The sequence below is a fragment of the Oncorhynchus nerka genome, linkage group LG7 (assembly GCF_034236695.1).
Source record: "Oncorhynchus nerka isolate Pitt River linkage group LG7, Oner_Uvic_2.0, whole genome shotgun sequence".
NCBI classification, from domain to species: domain Eukaryota; kingdom Metazoa; phylum Chordata; class Actinopteri; order Salmoniformes; family Salmonidae; genus Oncorhynchus; species Oncorhynchus nerka.
This window is the reverse complement of record NC_088402.1, coordinates 3,332,966-3,351,395: the sequence shown is the minus strand read 5'-3', so window position 1 is coordinate 3,351,395 and position 18,430 is coordinate 3,332,966. Positions and strand designations below refer to the sequence as shown.

The window sequence follows — 18,430 nt, the reverse complement described above, 5'->3', positions numbered from 1 at the left end:
AGGAGGAGGAGGAGGAGAATGGGAGGGAAGAAGAGGAGGAGGAGGAGGACGGGAGGGAAGAGGAGGAGGAGGACGGGAGGGAAAAGGAGGAGGACGGGGGAGGGAAGAGGAGGAGGACGGGAGGGAGGAGGACGGGAGGGAAGAAAGAGGAGGAGGAGGAGGAGGAGGACGGGAGGGAAGAGGAAGAGGAGGAGGACGGGAGGGAGGAAGAGGAGGAGGAGGACGGGAGGGAGGAAGAGGAGGAGGACGGGAGGGAGGACGGGAGGGAGGAGGACGGGAGGGAGGAGGAGGAGGACGGGAGGGAGGAGGAGGAGGAGGACGGGAGGGAGGAGGACGGGAGGGAAGAGGAGGAGGAGGAGGAGGAGGACGGGAGGGAAGAGGAGGAGGACGGGAGGGAGGAGGACGGGAGGGGGAGGAGGACGGGAGGGAGGAAGAGGAGGAGGACGGGAGGGAGGAGGACGGGAGGGAGGAGGACGGGAGGGAGGAGGACGGGAGGGAAGAGGAGGAGGAGGACGGGAGGGAAGAGGAGGAGGACGGGAGGGAAGAGGAGGAGGACGGGATGGAGGAAGAGGAGGAGGACGGGATGGAGGAAGAGGAGGAGGACGGGAGGGAAGAGGAGGAGGAGGACGGGCGGGAAGAGGAGGAGGAGGGAGGGAAGAGGAGGAGGACGGGAACAGGAGGTGAAGGAGGACTTGAGGGGGAAGAGGATAGGGAGGGAGGAGGAGGAAGATTGAGGACGGGGGGGAGGAGGACAGGGAGGGAAGAGGAGGAGGAGGCAGACGGGAGGGAGGAGGGGAGGACGGGAGGGAGGTGAAGGACGAGGAGGAGGAGGAAGATTGAGGACGTGGGGGAGGAGGATGGGAGGGAGGGAAGAGGAGGAGGAGGAGGATGGGAGGGAGGGAGGTGAAGGCCGAGGAGGATGGGAGGGAGGAGGAGGCAGACAGGAGGGAAGAGGAGGAGGAGGAGGAGGAGGCGGCGGACGGGAGGGAAGAGGAGGAGGAGGAGGACGGGAGGATGGGAAATCAGATAATGCCTTCTCAGGAGCAGAGAGGAGGTGTTGCCAAGACACTAAATCAGATAATGCCTTCTCAGGAGCAGAGAGGAGGTGTTGCCGAGACACTAAATCAGATAATGCCTTCTCAGGAGCAGAGAGGAGGTGTTTTCTCTCCTCTTGACCTCTAACCTGACTGCACATATATAGTACAGTGCCATAGTGAAACTCAAATTATTATAATTTTTTGCCTTAAAATTGAATAGGGATTCAATGTTTTCCTACAGCTCTACACAGCCTACTCCATACTTTCAAACTGAAAGAGAATAATTCACAAAGGCTGTGTCCTACATGGCACCCTATGACAGCATAATGTTCTGAGTCGTCTCATTGGAGGAGACCAAAGACCGACGGCATAATGTTCTGAGTCGTCTCATTGGAGGATACCAAAGACCGACGGCATAATGTTCTGAGTCGTCTCATTGGAGGAGACCAAAGACCGACGGCATAATGTTCTGAGTCGTCTCATTGGAGGATACCAAAGACCGACGGCATAATGTTCTGAGTCGTCTCATTGGAGGAGACCAAAGACAGACAGTATAATGTTCTCTGAGTCGTCTCATTGGGATGGAGACCAAAGACAGACAGTATAATGTTCTCTTTCGGTCAGGGAGCCAAGGCAGGCAGTCACTTTCTATAGACCTGCTCTGGGGAAACAGCAGCTGATTGATAATGGGATGGATGTGAGCTCCTAGAAAACACAAAGGCCTCTACCTCCAGACCTGTTTCCATAAACAGTAGGGACTGAGAAGCAGCAACCGAGAACTGTGACTAAATGTGTATGTACTCCAAAGCCCACCTCTATACAGACAGACAGCAACCTCCAGAAGTTGCTCAGAGAACCGAGAGAAAGCAGTTTAACTTGCAGTAAGAAGGCATCGCTAGAGGCTGAGACACTGAGTTACTGTCCTCAGTGGAACATGTGTATACTTGCAGTTGAAATCAGAAGTTTACGTACAGATGACTATTAGACATGACCAGCTCTTCCACCCTGGTATCAGTCCCATAGATAACTATTAGACACGACCAGCTCTTCCACACTGGTATCAGTCCCATAGATAACTATTAGACATGACCAGCTCTTTCACACTGGTATCAGTCCCATAGATAACTATTAGACATGACCAGCTCTTCAATGGTCAGACCGTTTAGGAAAACCGTCCATCACCCACATCTTGCTCTTCACACTGGTATCAGTCCCACATAGATAACTATTAGACATGACCAGCTCTTCCACCCTGGTATCAGTCCCATAGATAACTATTAGACATGACCAGCTCTTCCACCCTGGTATCAGTCCCATAGATAACTATTAGACATGACCAGCTCTTCAATGGTCAGACCGTTTAGGAAAACCGTCCATCACCCACATCTTGCTCTTCACCACCCACAGCTCCTCTCCCTAACCCTGAGTCCTGTGATATGGTGTGTGATTAAATGCCATTGTTGCCCAAAAACCTACCTGTAAGGCAAAGCCACAAATAATGTATAATTATTTCAAATTTGTCTCTTCATATAGGACTACATTTAACATGACAGGATGTTTACTGACTAATCTCTCAGGAAACACAATTACTGGAGTTATTTAGTCTCTACACCCATGCATACCCCATAAGACATGCCACCAGAGGTCTCTTCACAGTCCCCAAGTCCAGAACAGACTATGGGAGGTGTACAGTACTACATAGAGCCATGACTACATGGAACTCTATTCCACAGTACTACATAGAGCCATGACTACATGGAACTCTCTCTATTCCACAGTACTACATAGAGCCATGACTACATGGAACTCTATTCCACAGTACTACATAGAGCCATGACTACATGGAACTCTCTCTATTCCACAGTACTACATAGAGCCATGACAACATGGAACTCTATTCCACAGTACTACATAGAGCCATGACTACATGGAACTCTATTCCACAGTACTACATAGAGCCATGACAACATGTAGTCACGTCTCTATGTAGTACTGTGGAATAGAGTTCCATGTAGTCACGTCTCTATGTAGTACTGTGGAATAGAGTTCCATGTAGTCACGGCTCTATGTAGTACTGTGGAATAGAGTTCCATGTAGTCACGTCTCTATGTAGTACTGTGGAATAGAGTTCCATGTAGTCACGTCTCTATGTAGTACTGTGGAATAGAGTTCCATGTAGTCATGGCTCTATGTAGTACTGTGGAATAGAGTTCCATGTAGTCACGGCTCTATGTAGTACTGTGGAATAGAGTTCCATGTAGTCACGTCTCTATGTAGTACTGTGGAATAGAGTTCCATGTAGTCACGGCTCTATGCAGTACTGTGGAATAGAGTTCCATGTAGTCATGGCTCTATGTAGTACTGTGGAATAGAGTTCCATGTAGTCATGGCTCTATGTGGTACTGTGGAATAGAGTTCCATGTAGTCATTGCTCTATGTAGTACTGTGGAATAGAGTTCCATGTAGTCATGGCTCTATGTAGTACTGTGGAATAGAGTTCCATGTAGTCACGGCTCTATGTAGTACTGTGGAATAGAGTTCCATGTAGTCACGGCTCTATGTAGTACTGTGGAATAGAGTTCCATGTAGTCACGGCTCTATGTAGTACTGTGGAATAGAGTTCCATGTAGCCATGGCTCTATGTAGTACTGTGGAATAGAGTTCCATGTAGTCATGGCTCTATGTAGTACTGTGGAATAGAGTTCCATGTAGTCATGGCTCTATGTAGTACTGTGGAATAGAGTTCCATGTAGTCATGGCTCTATGTAGTACTGTGGAATAGAGTTCCATGTAGTCATGGCTCTATGTAGTACTGTGGAATAGAGTTCCATGTAGTCACGGCTCTATGTAGTACTGTGGAATAGAGTTCCATGTAGTCACGGCTCTATGTAGTACTGTGGAATAGAGTTCCATGTAGCCATGGCTCTATGTAGTACTGTGGAATAGAGTTCCATGTAGTCATGGCTCTATGTAGTACTGTGGAATAGAGTTCCATGTAGTCATGGCTCTATGTAGTACTGTGGAATAGAGTTCCATGTAGTCATGGCTCTATGTAGTACTGTGGAATAGAGAGAGTTCCATGTAGTCATGGCTCTATGTAGTACTGTGGAATAGAGAGAGTTCCATGTAGTCATGGCTCTATGTAGTACTGTGGAATAGAGTTCCATGTAGTCATGGCTCTATGTAGTACTGTGGAATAGAGAGAGTTCCATGTAGTCATGGCTCTATGTAGTACTGTGGAATAGAGTTCCATGTAGTCATGGCTCTATGTAGTACTGTGGAATAGAGTTCCATGTAGTCATGGATCTATGTAGTACTGTGGAATAGAGTTCCATGTAGTCATGACTCTATGTAGTACTGTGGAATAGAGTTCCATGTTGTCATGGCTCTATGTAGTACTGTAGAATAGAGTTCCATGTAGTCATGGCTCTATGTAGTACTGTGGAATAGAGTTCCATGTAGTCATGGCTCTATGTAGTACTGTGGAATAGAGTTCCATGTAGTCATGGCTCTATGTAGTACTGTGGAATAGAGAGAGTTCCATGTAGTCATGGCTCTATGTAGTACTGTGGAATAGAGTTCCATGTAGTCATGGCTCTATGTAGTACTGTGGAATAGAGAGAGTTCCATGTAGTCATGGCTCTATGTAGTACTGTGGAATAGAGTTCCATGTAGTCATGGCTCTATGTAGTACTGTGGAATAGAGTTCCATGTAGTCATGGCTCTATGTAGTACTGTGGAATAGAGAGAGTTCCATGTAGTCATGGCTCTATGTAGTACTGTGGAATAGAGTTCCATGTAGTCATGGCTCTATGTAGTACTGTGGAATAGAGAGAGTTCCATGTAGTCATGGCTCTATGTAGTACTGTGGAATAGAGTTCCATGTAGTCACGGCTCTATGTAATACTGTGGAATAGAGTTCCATGTAGTCACGTCTCTATGTAGTACTGTGGAATAGAGTTCCATGTAGTCACGGCTCTATGTAGTACTGTGGAATAGAGTTCCATGTAGTCACGGCTCTATGTAGTACTGTGGAATAGAGTTCCATGTAGTCATGGCTCTATGTAGTACTGTGGAATAGAGTTCCATGGAGTCATGGCTCTATGTAGTACTGTGGAATAGAGTTCCATGTAGTCATGGCTCTATGTAGTACTGTGGAATAGAGTTCCATGTAGTCATGGCTCTATGTAGTACTGTGGAATAGAGTTCCATGTAGTCATGGCTCTATGTAGTACTGTGGAATAGAGTTCCATGTAGTCATGGCTCTATGTAGTACTGTGGAATAGAGTTCCATGTAGTCATGGCTCTATGTAGTACTGTGGAATAGAGTTCCATGTAGTCATGGCTCTATGTAGTACTGTGGAATAGAGTTCCATGTAGTCATGGCTCTATGTAGTACTGTGGAATAGAGTTCCATGTAGTCATGGCTCTATGTAGTACTGTGGAATAGAGTTCCATGTAGTCATGGCTCTATGTAGTACTGTGGAATAGAGTTCCATGTAGTCATGGCTCTATGTAGTACTGTGGAATAGAGTTCCATGTTGTCATGGCTCTATGTGGTACTGTGGAATAGAGTTCCATGTAGTCATGGCTCTATGTGGTACTGTGGAATAGAGTTCCATGTAGTCATGGCTCTATGTAGTACTGTGGAATAGAGTTCCATGTAGTCACTGTGGCTCTATGTAGTACTGTGGAATAGAGTTCCATGTAGTCATGGCTCTATGTAGTACTGTGGAATAGAGTTCCATGTAGTCATGGCTCTATGTAGTACTGTGGAATAGAGTTCCATGTAGTCATGGCTCTATGTAGTACTGTGGAATAGAGTTCCATGTAGTCATGGCTCTATGTAGTACTGTGGAATAGAGTTCCATGTAGTCATGGCTCTATGTAGTACTGTGGAATAGAGTTCCATGTAGTCATGGCTCTATGTAATACTGTGGAATAGTTCCATGTAGTCATGGCTCTATGTAGTACTGTGGAATAGAGAGAGTTCCATGTAGTCATGGCTCTATGTAGTACTGTGGAATAGAGTTCCATGTAGTCATGGCTCTATGTAGTACTGTGGAATAGAGAGAGTTCCATGTAGTCATGGCTCTATGTAATACTGTGGAATAGAGTTCCATGTAGTCACGGCTCTATGTAGTACTGTGGAATAGAGTTCCATGTAGTCATGGCTCTATGCAGTACTGTGGAATAGAGTTCCATGTAGTCATGGCTCTATGTAGTACTGTGGAATAGAGTTCCATGTAGTCACGGCTCTATGTAATACTGTGGAATAGAGTTCCATGTAGTCACGTCTCTATGTAGTACTGTGGAATAGAGTTCCATGTAGTCACGGCTCTATGTAGTACTGTGGAATAGAGTTCCATGTAGTCACGGCTCTATGTAGTACTGTGGAATAGAGTTCCATGTAGTCACGGCTCTATGTAGTACTGTGGAATAGAGTTCCATGTAGTCACGGCTCTATGTAGTACTGTGGAATAGAGTTCCATGTAGTCACGGCTCTATGTAGTACTGTGGAATAGAGTTCCATGTAGTCACGGCTCTATGTAGTACTGTGGAATAGAGTTCCATGTAGTCACGGCTCTATGTAGTACTGTGGAATAGAGTTCCATGTAGTCATGGCTCTACGTAGTACTGTGGAATAGAGTTCCATGTAGTCATGGCTCTATGTAGTACTGTGGAATAGAGTTCCATGTAGTCATGGCTCTATGTAGTACTGTGGAATAGAGTTCCATGTAGTCACGTCTCTATGTAGTACTGTGGAATAGAGTTCCATGTAGTCATGGCTCTATGTAGTACTGTGGAATAGAGTTCCATGTAGTCACGTCTCTATGTAGTACTGTGGAATAGAGTTCCATGTAGTCACGGCTCTATGTAGTACTGTGGAATAGAGTCCCATGTAGTCACGGCTCTATGTAGTACTGTGGAATAGAGGTCCATGTAGTCATGGCTCTATGTAGTACTGTGGAATAGAGTTCCATGTAGTCACGGCTCTATGTAGTACTGTGGAATAGAGTTCCATGTAGTCACGGCTCTATGTAGTACTGTGGAATAGAGTTCCATGTAGTCACGGCTCTATGTAGTACTGTGGAATAGAGTTCCATGTAGTAATGGCTCTATGTAGTACTGTGGAATAGAGTTCCATGTAGTCATGGCTCTATGCAGTATTCCACATCAGGTAACTGATGCAGCAGTAGAATCAGATTTAAAAAGCAGATAAAAATACACCTTATGAAACAGCGGGGGACTGTGAAACAATACACACACACTCTACACACGTCCACATGGATGTTGTATTGTAGATGTGTGGTAGTAGAGTAGTGGTCTGAGGGAACACACTGTGTGATGTTGTATTGTAGATGTGTGGTAGTAGAGTAGTGGTCTGAGGGAACACACTGTGTGATGTTGTATTGTAGATGTGTGGTAGTAGAGTAGTGGTCTGAGGGAACACACTGTGTGATGTTGTATTGTAGATGTGTGGTAGTAGAGTAGTGGTCTGAGGGAACACACTGTGTGATGTTGTATTGTAGATGTGTGGTAGTAGAGTAGTGGTCTGAGGGAACACACTGTGTGATGTTGTATTGTAGATGTGTGGTAGTAGAGTAGTGGCCTGAGGGAACACACTGTGTGATGTTGTATTGTAGATGTGTGGTAGTAGAGTAGTGGCCTGAGGGAACACACTGTGTGATGTGACCGTATCAATGTTGGACCCCAGGAAGAGTAATGGAGTTAATACATCTAAATGACCAAAGCATTCCAGGTGCAGGCTGGTAATGCTTTCACAAGCTGATACAACTAGTTTAACCTGGGCCCAGTCGTATGGTGTTTTACACTATGTAACAGGTGAAATTCAGAAGCCACTCAAGCAATTGCTACATTTTGGTTTTGAGTGGAACCATTTTGTGCCCTCTTGAGTATCATTCGTCAAACCCGAATTAAATAGTTGTGAACCTGTAGAGATTTACCACTAGACATTCTGATTGACGTTCTGTCTGCTAATGATTTCTTTTCCCCAGTCTGTTCCACCCTGATTACCATATATACACGCTGGAGTCAGAGTCAGAGTCAGTCAGAGAGGCAGACTCTGCTCCATCCATCTTTGTGGGAGGCCTATTTGTTCCAGAGTGATTGTCTAGGAGTGTGTTTAGACGGTAACTATCTAGGAGTGTGTCTGTAAACTGGCCCTGTGTGTTGACAGCACTCTGCCAGACCTCACCCTGGGCATTCTGCTGGAGTCACCAAGGACACCTCTCTACCTCTCTCCTCTACTCCTTTCCGCCCCTCCACCCGACCAGTTTGTCTGCTTCACCTCAGAAAGAACAGCTGTTTAGAATCCAAACTGAACCATGCATACCAACGCATCTCTCACTTTGTGTGTGTGAGCAGTTAATTAAATACCAGTCCTCATTCTCATTCATTGTATTTTTTTGCATTGATTTTATATATATATATATATACACTGCTCAAAAAAATAAAGGGAACACTAAAATAACACATCCTAGATCTGAATGAATGAAATATTCTTATTAAATACTTTTTTCTTTACATAGTTGAATGTGCCGACAACAAAATCACACACAAATTATCAATGGAAACCAAATTTATCAACCCATGGAGGTCTGGATTTGGAGTCGCACTCAAAATTAAAGTGGAAAACCACACTACAGGCTGATCCAACTTTGATGTAATGTCCTTAAAACAAGTCAAAATGAGCATCAGTAGTGTGTGTGGCCTCCACGTGCCTGTATGACCTCCCTACAACGCCTGGGCATGCTCCTGATGAGGTGGCGGATGGTCTCCTGAGGGATCTCCTCCCAGACCTGGACTAAAGCATCCGCCAACTCCTGGACAGTCTGTGGTGCAGGCCAGTCGGGCCAGTCCATAGCATCAATGCCTTCCTCTTGCAGGAACTGCTGACACACTCCAGCCACATCAGGTCTAGCATTGTCTTGCATTAGGAGGAACCCAGGGCCAACCGCACCAGCATATGGTCTCACAAGGGGTCTGAGGATCTCATCTCGGTACCTAATGGCAGTCAGGCTACCTCTGGCGAGCACCAAACCGGTCATGCTGGAGGATGTTGCAGGCAGCAGAACGTTCTCCACGGCGTCTCCAGACTCTGTCTTGTCTGTCACGTGCTCAGTGTGAACCTGCTTTCATCTGTGAAGAGCACAGGGCGCCAGTGGCGAATTTGCCAATCTTGGTGTTCTCTGGCAAATGCCAAACGTCTCGAGCCCTCATGGAGTCTGTTTCTGACCGTTTTGAGCAGACACATGCACATTTGTGGCCTGCTGGAGGTCATTTTGCAGGGCTCTGGCAGTGCTTCTCCTGCTCCTCCTTGCACAAAGGCGGAGGTAGCGGTCCTGCTGCTGGGTTGTTGCCCTCCTAACGGCCTCCTCCACGTCTCCTGATGTACTGGCCTGTCTCCTGGTAGCGCCTCCATGCTCTGGACACTACGCTGACAGACACAGCAAACCTTCTTGCCACAGCTCGCATTGATGTACCATCCTGGATTAGCTGCACTACCTGAGCCACTTGTGTGGGTTGTAGACTCCGTCTCATGCTACCACTAGAGTGAAAGCACCGCCAGCATTCAAAAGTGACCAAAACATCAGCCAGGAAGCATAGGAACTGAGAAGTGGTCTGTGGTCACCACCTGCAGAACCACTCCTTTATTGGGGGTGTCTTGCTAATTAACTATAATTTCCACCTGTTGTCTATTCCATTTGCACAACAGCATGTAAAATTTATTGTCAATCAGTGTTGCTTCCTAAGTGGACAGTTTGATTTCACAGAAGTGTGATTGACTTGGAGTTACATTGTGTTGTTTAAGTGTTCCCTTTATTTTTTTGAGCAGTGTATATTATATCTATGTCCATTTTATATTTCAGGTAAACAAGACTACAAGAAGACCAAGTCAGCTCTGAAGTTGACGAAGTTGAAGGCTGAGGCGAAGAAGAGTGCTCCTGGAATAAGGGTCTGTATGTCTCACCCTCCTTCATACCCTCCTCTCCTCTCTGTGACGAAATGGTTTTATGCCCACTGGTCACGAACACACACATACACACACACCGTCTAATCTGCCATATTATATTAAGAGTGTGTTCTATTATGTGTTCTTTATGCATTTAAGCCATTTTCTTTCTAGAAGCATTATCTATTAACTTCTATTTAACCGTTGAAAACACCTTGAGACTTAGGTCTCATTTGCCCCGGGAACAATACAGAAAATGTAACAAGTAGCATATATTATATAAACATGACTAATATTGTTTAGCTCCTTTGTTAGCTGTAGTTTAAAGTATATTCTGTTCAGGGTTTCTGTTAGCCGCTTTTGGCCCCCAAAAGTTTTAAAGTTTTTATTTTTATTAGTGTTTCTTTATTTATTTTTTTATTATGTGACTGTGACGTCTCATTAAATGTGAAGACTTATTTTATCAAATCAATTCTCTGTGTAATAATAATAATTATTACGTGATTAACTATTCATGTAAGCTTTAATTAACTAGGAAGTCGGCACCACGGGAAAAATGTTTAGCCTGTTTTCCCGAATCTACTATTTTCATATCTTCTCAAGTCTTCTAGTAATGTATTATTATGACATCATCAGTTCTCATTACTGAACGTCGCAAATATGGAACTCAGAGTACCATTCGGGAATTGTTCTTAGAGTGGCTGCTTTTGCAGTCTAAATAATTGTTCTTTTAGTTTGTAGATTGTTTTTCCATTTCAACGTGAGAATTATCTCCACGTTCTCTGGTCTTGTCCTTTTGGTAGAGTTGTAGTGCCAACCATTTCAACGTATAGCTACCGCTTCATATCTTCTCGTCTTAAAAATTCAACCATTTTGCAACCTTAGTTTACACCGTGATTTGCGTGGTCTGGTGTGAATTGCGTCACGTGGGCTTTTATACTTGACTAGAAAAATGGGCGGGTCTCATCATGTTTGTGCACACCTGGGCGTGGCTACTGACTGTGAATAAATTACCATAAAACATCCAATTCTCGTTTAGAAGACTAAATCACATTTTGTTTTCTTTTTCAAAAGTATTCTTATACTTATTCATCCATTTTTTTTATACAACATTCAGAAGTAAACCTGACAGCTGGGAAATGTGCACTTTAAGAGATACAGTTATGTGTGTTTCCTGTCCTTCATGAGATCACCAAATGAAACACACTCGTCATGACTGTCCCTTTTAGTGTCCACGGACCATTCCCACATTCTCAAAAATAATTACATTTTTGGGGAGTTTTCTAAAGAGAAGCTGTTTGTTCTCCCTCGTGCTCTCCCTCTCCGTGCTCTCCCTCGTGCTCTCCCTCTCCGTGCTCTCCCTCGTGCTCTCCCTCGTGCTCTCTCTCCGTACTGTCCCTCCGTGCTCTCCCTCTGTGCTCTCTCTCTGTACTCTCCCTCGTACTCTCCCTCTGTGCTCTCCCTCTGTGCTCTCCCTCTGTGCTCTCTCTCGTGCTCTCTCTCCGTGCTCTCTCTCCGTGCTCTCCCTCCGTGCTCTCTCTCCGTGCTCTCCCTCCGTGCTCTCTCTCCGTGCTCTCCCTCCGTGCTCTCTCTCCGTGCTCTCCCTCATACTCTCTCTCCGTGCTCTCCCTCCGTGCTCTCCCTCGTACTCTCTCTCCGTGCTCTCCCTCCGTGCTCTCCCTCGTGCTCTCCCTCCGTGCTCTCCCTCCGTGCTCTCCCTCCGTGCTCTCCCTCGTGCTCTCCCTCGTGGTCTCTCTCCGTACTGTCCCTCATACTCTCTCTCCGTGTTCTCTCTCCGTGCTCTCCCTCCGTACTCTCCCTCTGTGCTCTCCCTCTCCGTACTCTCCCTCCGTGCTCTCCCTCGTACTCTCCCTCTGTGCTCTCCCTCTGTACTCCATGGCAGCGAAGAGAGTTTCTAAGCAGGAATTTATGACAGTTGTAAAACCTGATGTGGGTGAGCGAGAAATGAGCTGCACACGTGTAACGCAGCGCATCCACAGCCAATCAGAAGAAGCTCCGCTAATGCCACCACTTTAGCCTGAAGTGCCGTCATGCCACGTACACATGCTAAAACTGATGAGGAGGCCCATACAGTGGAACACAGGAGTGATGGTTGCTGATAATGGGCCTCTGTACGGCCTATGTAGATATTCCATTAAAAAAATCTGCCGTTTCCAGCTACAATAGTAATTTACAACATGAACAATGTCTACACTGTATTTCTGATCAATTTAGATGTAATTAAAAAAAATATTTTCAAAAAACATTTATATTTCTCCCAAAACTTTTGTCAGGTGGCCAGCTGTTACAAAACACGGGTTACAGTTACAACTTCCCACAAAGTTGGAAGCACAGAATCATCTAGAATGTCATTGTATGCTGTAGCATTAAGAATCCCCTTCACTGGAACTAAGGGTCCCGAACCATGAAAAACAGCCCCAGGCCATTATCCCTCCTTCAAACTTTACAGTTGGCACTATGCATTGGGTCAGGTAGCGTTCTCCTGGCATCCGCCAAACATTCGTTCATCGGACTGCTATATGGTGAAGCGTGATTCATTACTCCCGAGAACACGTTTCCACTGCTCCCGAGTCCAATGGAGGTGAGCTTTACACCACTCCAGCTGACGCTTGGCATTCCACACGGTGATCTTCGACTTGTGTGCGGCTGCTCAGTCACTGCGATGTAGTGATATGAAAGTAACACAGTATACGCACGTACACAGTTTTGATATGGGGATAGTTTAGTGTCAGCACACGGTTAGGCAACACCAGGATACACTTCCATCCCCAGGTGGCAGCACCAATCAGGTCAATGGCTGTCCTCTGCCAGGAAGCCTTGATCAGCACAACAGTGGTGGCAATGAAGCTCCTGATGAACAGTTCTAGCAGTTTGGAAGTCGGTAGTGAGTGTTGCAACCAGACGATTTTTCATGAGCTACGCGCTTCAACACTGGGCGGTCCCGTTCTGTGAGCTTGTGTGGCCTACCACTTTGCAGATGAGCCGTTGTTGCTCCTAGACTTTTTCCACTTCACAATAACAGCACTTAGTTGATCGGGGTAACACAGCAGGACAGACGTTTGACGAAACTGACTTGTTGGAAAGGTGATGATGCCACGTTGAAAGTCACTGAGCTCTTCAGTAAAGCCATTCTACTGCAAATGTTTGTCTATGGAGATTGCATGGCCGTGTGCTCCATTTTATACACCTGTCAGCAACGGGTGTGGCTGAAATAGCCGAATCTACTAGTCCCCCCACACACACACTGCACTCGGAAAGTATTTACAAACCTTGACCTTTTTCCCACATTTTGTTACGTTACAGTTATTCTAAAATGGATTAAATACTTTTTTCACAACACAATACACCATAATGACAAAGCAAAAGGAGACTGAGCCACTGCTGGATTGTTTTGGCTGTGAGCTTAGGGTCGTTGTCCTGTTGAAAGGTTAACCTTCGCCCCAGTCTGAGCACATTTTCATCAAGGATCTCTGTGCTGTCAATATATTGAAGATAAAAAACAAGGAAAAACAGACTGATGGAAGAGATCCACTACGCCTGTCGAGAAGTTTTAATGGAGACATGGAAGCTTTAGTTTTTAGCGAATCCAACCACACAAGGAACAAAGACAAAACATCCTCAAAACTCCTGATCGCTCAAGAGTAACATTTATATACACCCAGGAGAGGAGACAAAAGGAGAGACAACACTTACCAACCCCAGCAACCCAACCCTGCTCTCATGAATATGGAAGGTGTCTGAATTTCACCAAGGTTTCTCCCTAAAGACTGTAAGATAGGCGCTGTGCCACCTTGTGGACTGGTACTAATATAATAATAACAATAATAATAATAAACAATAACACATTTTTTTTACTTTATTTGTTAATAACCAGGTTTCCATCCAACCATGACATGGGATGAATTACAGCTGATGGAAACATGAAATATGATTTTATAAATGACAATTTGTTTGTCGGACATGGTGGGATGTTTTTGTTTCTGTAAGACGTACGGGAAACGTCTTTATGAACAAATATCGACGTAACAACAGTATCAAAGTAAACTAGAAAATATTGTCTATTTATGGAATGATGACCTCTTTGTTCCGATCACACTAACTAATGGCACTCCAGACAACTCGTTTTCATTTTAAATCATTATGAGCAAAAAAATATTTCATTTTATTTGGAATGCTAAATTAAAAACATGCATATTTATATAATGAATGAGTTTGGGAGGCCTAAATTATTAAATTATACAATATTAAAGCATTAAACCTCTCATTAAAAGCTTCACTCATACATGAACTGGTTTGCCAGTAGATTATTAGGCTCAGCCTTCATACAGACCGCAACTTCTCATTTTCCAATTAACTGAAAATTAAACTTTGTTCAACATATCACCCTTTTCTTAAAAACAAAACAAAGCTGGTTACAATGAATGTCATCCTCCAGAAAAAGACTAATAATACAACAAATAGTATGGTTAAACTCAAATATAGGGATATTATATTATATATATATATATATTATATATTATAAATAACAAAAAAATTACTCAGAGCATTTTGAGAAATGCTCTCCTTTCTTTAGTCGCCAACGGAGCACGTTTTATTTTTTTAAATTAAAAGATGTTTCAGATTAACGTGATTAATGTGACAATGATTTTGAGAAATGAACATTGTTGATATGAAAACTGTTCCACAAAAAATGCACAGATGAAAAAAGCACAAACTGTTATGCAGAACGGTGGGATATATTGTACGTTTTCCCGTTAAAAACACGACGAAGTCTTCATAAAATAATTGCCTCCACATTTCCATGGTTGGATTTTGTATATAGCCTGATAATATGAAATAAAACTTTTCAGGTTTCAAAACAATTAAGTATGTTTTCAAAATGCCTCCAGCTAACCTTGTAGTGGTGGATGACGCTCTGATAAGACTGTTGAATTGTGAAATGGGAGACGCACTTCAATTACCAGTTGAGAAATTGAAAAATCACAGCAAATTTTTTTTTTTTTATGAAAACTGTTAACGTGCGACTGCATCTAGAATTGCTGCACATGTTCTACTCCGGCAGCAACAGGAGAAATCTCTCCCAGGCTCTGTATGCTGTGAGTGTGTGATAGTGGTGTTGGATAAATAAGATACATGATGACTAACGAAAGGCCAATTTAATTATGCAAATGAACCTACATACAGATAAGCATGGTGGTCAAAAAAATTGTTCAACTGGTATTTTCATCAGTGAATAAAAAGCAAAGTTGTTTTTTTCCGGACATTTTGGCAACAGTGGTGTAAATTGTGGACCCCCCCCCCCTTTCATGCAACTTGTTTCAAATCATCATTAGAGTCACATCACGCAGCCTTACAATGTATTAAAAATCAAAACATATATCCCAACATTTTTTTAGAACAACTAAAGTTACTTTAATAACTCTAAATTAAGAATATAGGAATAGCTATTTTTTTGCACAAACTGTCGATAAATTATAACTCGCAGCGATACCAAAAAACAAAGGGACGACCGGGACGGGAGCACAGAGGACCCGCCCCGACCGGGACGGGAGCACAGAGGACCCGCCCCGACCGGGACGGGAGCACAGAGGACCCGCCCCGACCGGGACGGGAGCACAGAGGACCCGCCCGACCGGGACGGAGCACAGAGGACCCGCCCCGACCGGGACGGGGAGCACAGAGGACCCGCCCCGACCGGGACGGGGAGCACAGAGGACCCGCCCCGACCGGGACGGGAGCACAGAGGACCCGCCCCGACCGGGACGGGAGCACAGAGGACCCGCCCCGACCGGGACGGGAGCACAGAGGACCCGCCCCGACCGGGACGGGAGCACAGAGGACCCGCCCCGACCGGGACGGGAGCACAGAGGACCCGCCCCGACCGGGACACAATACAGACACATATTAACACACAGCTTCTACTTCCTGAACTGTCCACAGTAGTGTGGGGGAGGAGGAGGGTTCATGAAATGTAACATCCAATTAAATGTTATTAGTTGTATGGGTCATGTTAAAGTTTATATATGCTGGTTTGAGAGATACCGGTCTTCATCAAGCATTCCCTTAATCCCATTAGATTAGTCGTGAAATACTAATGTTCTTAGTGATGAACTGGAACGGGGAATCAAAGGGATTCCTCTGGTAGGAAGATGGAAACCACTTAAATACTGAAATATTGGGTTGGAATGTAGACAATGGAATGGATATGGCCTCCCCTTCAATATAGTATTTGAACAGAAATCATGTTTTTACATTTATTTTAAAGGGGCCATCTCCCTGTTTGTCTTTGAGGCCGTGGGCTTCATTTTTTTATTACACTGTTAGCCTGATTTTGGGGAACACCTCCCTCTCCCGTTGACGGTTACGGCTTTGTTGGGCCTGCTTTTTGTGTGAGACTATTTCAGGACCCCTCTCCTCCCTGTGTTCTGGTCTCCGCTGCAGCTGGTGTCTCCTAGGGTTCCAGCTGGCCATGCAGACAGGCTGTCCTGGAGCCCAGAGCGTGTGTGTGGCAGGCAGGTACGGCCAGCTGCTCCATGGGGCTGGTGGATCTTGGCATGCTGCGAGAGCTGCTGTGCTGTGACCAGGTGGCGTGGTGATGTTCAGGGAGCCAAGGAGCGGGAACCCACCTGCTGTGGTCTCTCTCTCAATTCAATTCAGTAAATGCTTTATTGGAATGAATGGCTGGTTGCCACTGTTGCCAGAGCGACATTGTATTGTATTGTGTTGCCAGAGCGACATTGTATTGTGTTGCCAGAGCGACATTGTATTGTATTGTGTTGCCAGAGCGACATTGTATTGTGTTGCCAGAGCGACATTGTATTGTGTTGCCAGAGCGACATTGTATTGTATTGTGTTGCCAGAGCGACATTGTATTGTATTGTGTTGCCAGAGCGACATTGTATTGTGTTGCCAGAGCGACATTGTATTGTGTTGCCAGAGCGACATTGTATTGTATTGTGTTGCCAGAGCGACATTGTATTGTGTTGCCAGAGCGACATTGTATTGTGTTGCCAGAGCGACATTGTATTGTGTTGCCAGAGCGACATTGTATTGTGTTGCCAGAGCGACATTGTATTGTGTTGCCAGAGCGACATTGTATTGTGTTGCCAGAGCGACATTGTATTGTGTTGCCAGAGCGACATTGTATTGTGTTGCCAGAGCGACATTGTATTGTGTTGCCAGAGCGACATTGTATTGTGTTGCCAGAGCGACATTGTATTGTGTTGCCAGAGCGGCATTGTATTGTGTTGCCAGAGCGGCATTGCATTGTATTGTGTTGCCAGAGCGACATTGCATTGTATTGTGTTGCCAGAGCGATATTGTATTGTATTGTGTTGCCAGAGCGATATTGTATTGTATTGTGTTGCTTGAGCGACATTGTATTGTATTGTGCGTGAGTGCTATAGTCATTTAGACATGTTATCTTGCCATTCTTATGCACAGGGACTATTGTTGTCCGCTTGAAACATGTAGCTATTTCAGACTGCGTCAGGGAGAAGTTGAAAATGCTCTCGCATGGTTCAGTGTTAATTGGCTCGGAAGTGAGCATAGAAGGCAGTTAGCTTGTCTGGTAGGCACGCATCACTGGCCAGCTCACGGCTGGGTTTCTCTTTCTACACATAGTTTTTAAGCCACATGCGACGAGTGTCGGAGCCGGTGGATTCCATCTCAGCCGTATTGACACTCTACCTGTTTGGTTGTTCGGTGGTGGGCATAGCGGGATTTCCTAGAAGTGTGTCCCGCTCCTTGAAAAGTGGCAGCTCTAGCTTTTTAGCTCAGTGCGGATGTTGCCTGTAATCCATGGCTTCTGGTTGGGATATGTACGTACGGTCACTTTTGGGACGACGTTGTTGATTCACTTATTGATGAAGCCCGGTGACTGAGCTGGTAAACTCCTCAATGCCATTGGATGATCTTGGAACATTCTGCTAGTGAAACAGTCCTGTAGCTTAGTATTATAAGTATTATAATTATATTATCTTATAAGCAGGAATCGGGAGGATTTATGGTCAGATTTGCCAAATGCGGGAAGGGTGCGTATGCGTCGCTGTTCGTGGAGTAAATCCAGAGGTTTATTAGATTCTTTTTTTGCCTCTATTTGCATAGATGACATGCTGGTAGAAATGATAGATTTCAGTTTTCCTGCATTACAAGAAATGGATAAGAGCGTCTGCTAAATGACTTAAATGTAATGTAAATGTAATATTTTTATTCAGTATAGTTGAGAGAAAAACACTGCTCTTAATAGTATCTCTGCTCTTAAGTTTTACATATCGGCCTCAGAGCTTTTGTGAGTGTTTTTCATTTGCACCCTTATGTAGACTCCACCCACATCCAAGTACAGATCCTTATGCTCCACCCACATCCAAGTACAGATCCTTATGCTCCACCCACA

The 18,430-nt window shown here is 44.9% G+C and overlaps 1 protein-coding gene across 2 annotated transcripts in view; it reads left to right on the top strand.

The window, feature by feature from the left end:
* The window catches only part of triqk (triple QxxK/R motif containing), a 38,596-nt gene that overhangs the window by 8,814 nt on the left and 11,352 nt on the right, over positions 1-18,430 (top strand). For both annotated transcript variants that reach the window (XM_065020121.1, XM_065020120.1), the window contains exon 4: positions 9,932-10,017. In XM_065020121.1, the coding sequence (XP_064876193.1) occupies positions 9,932-10,017 (86 nt within the window). The remainder of the gene's footprint in view (positions 1-9,931; positions 10,018-18,430) is intronic.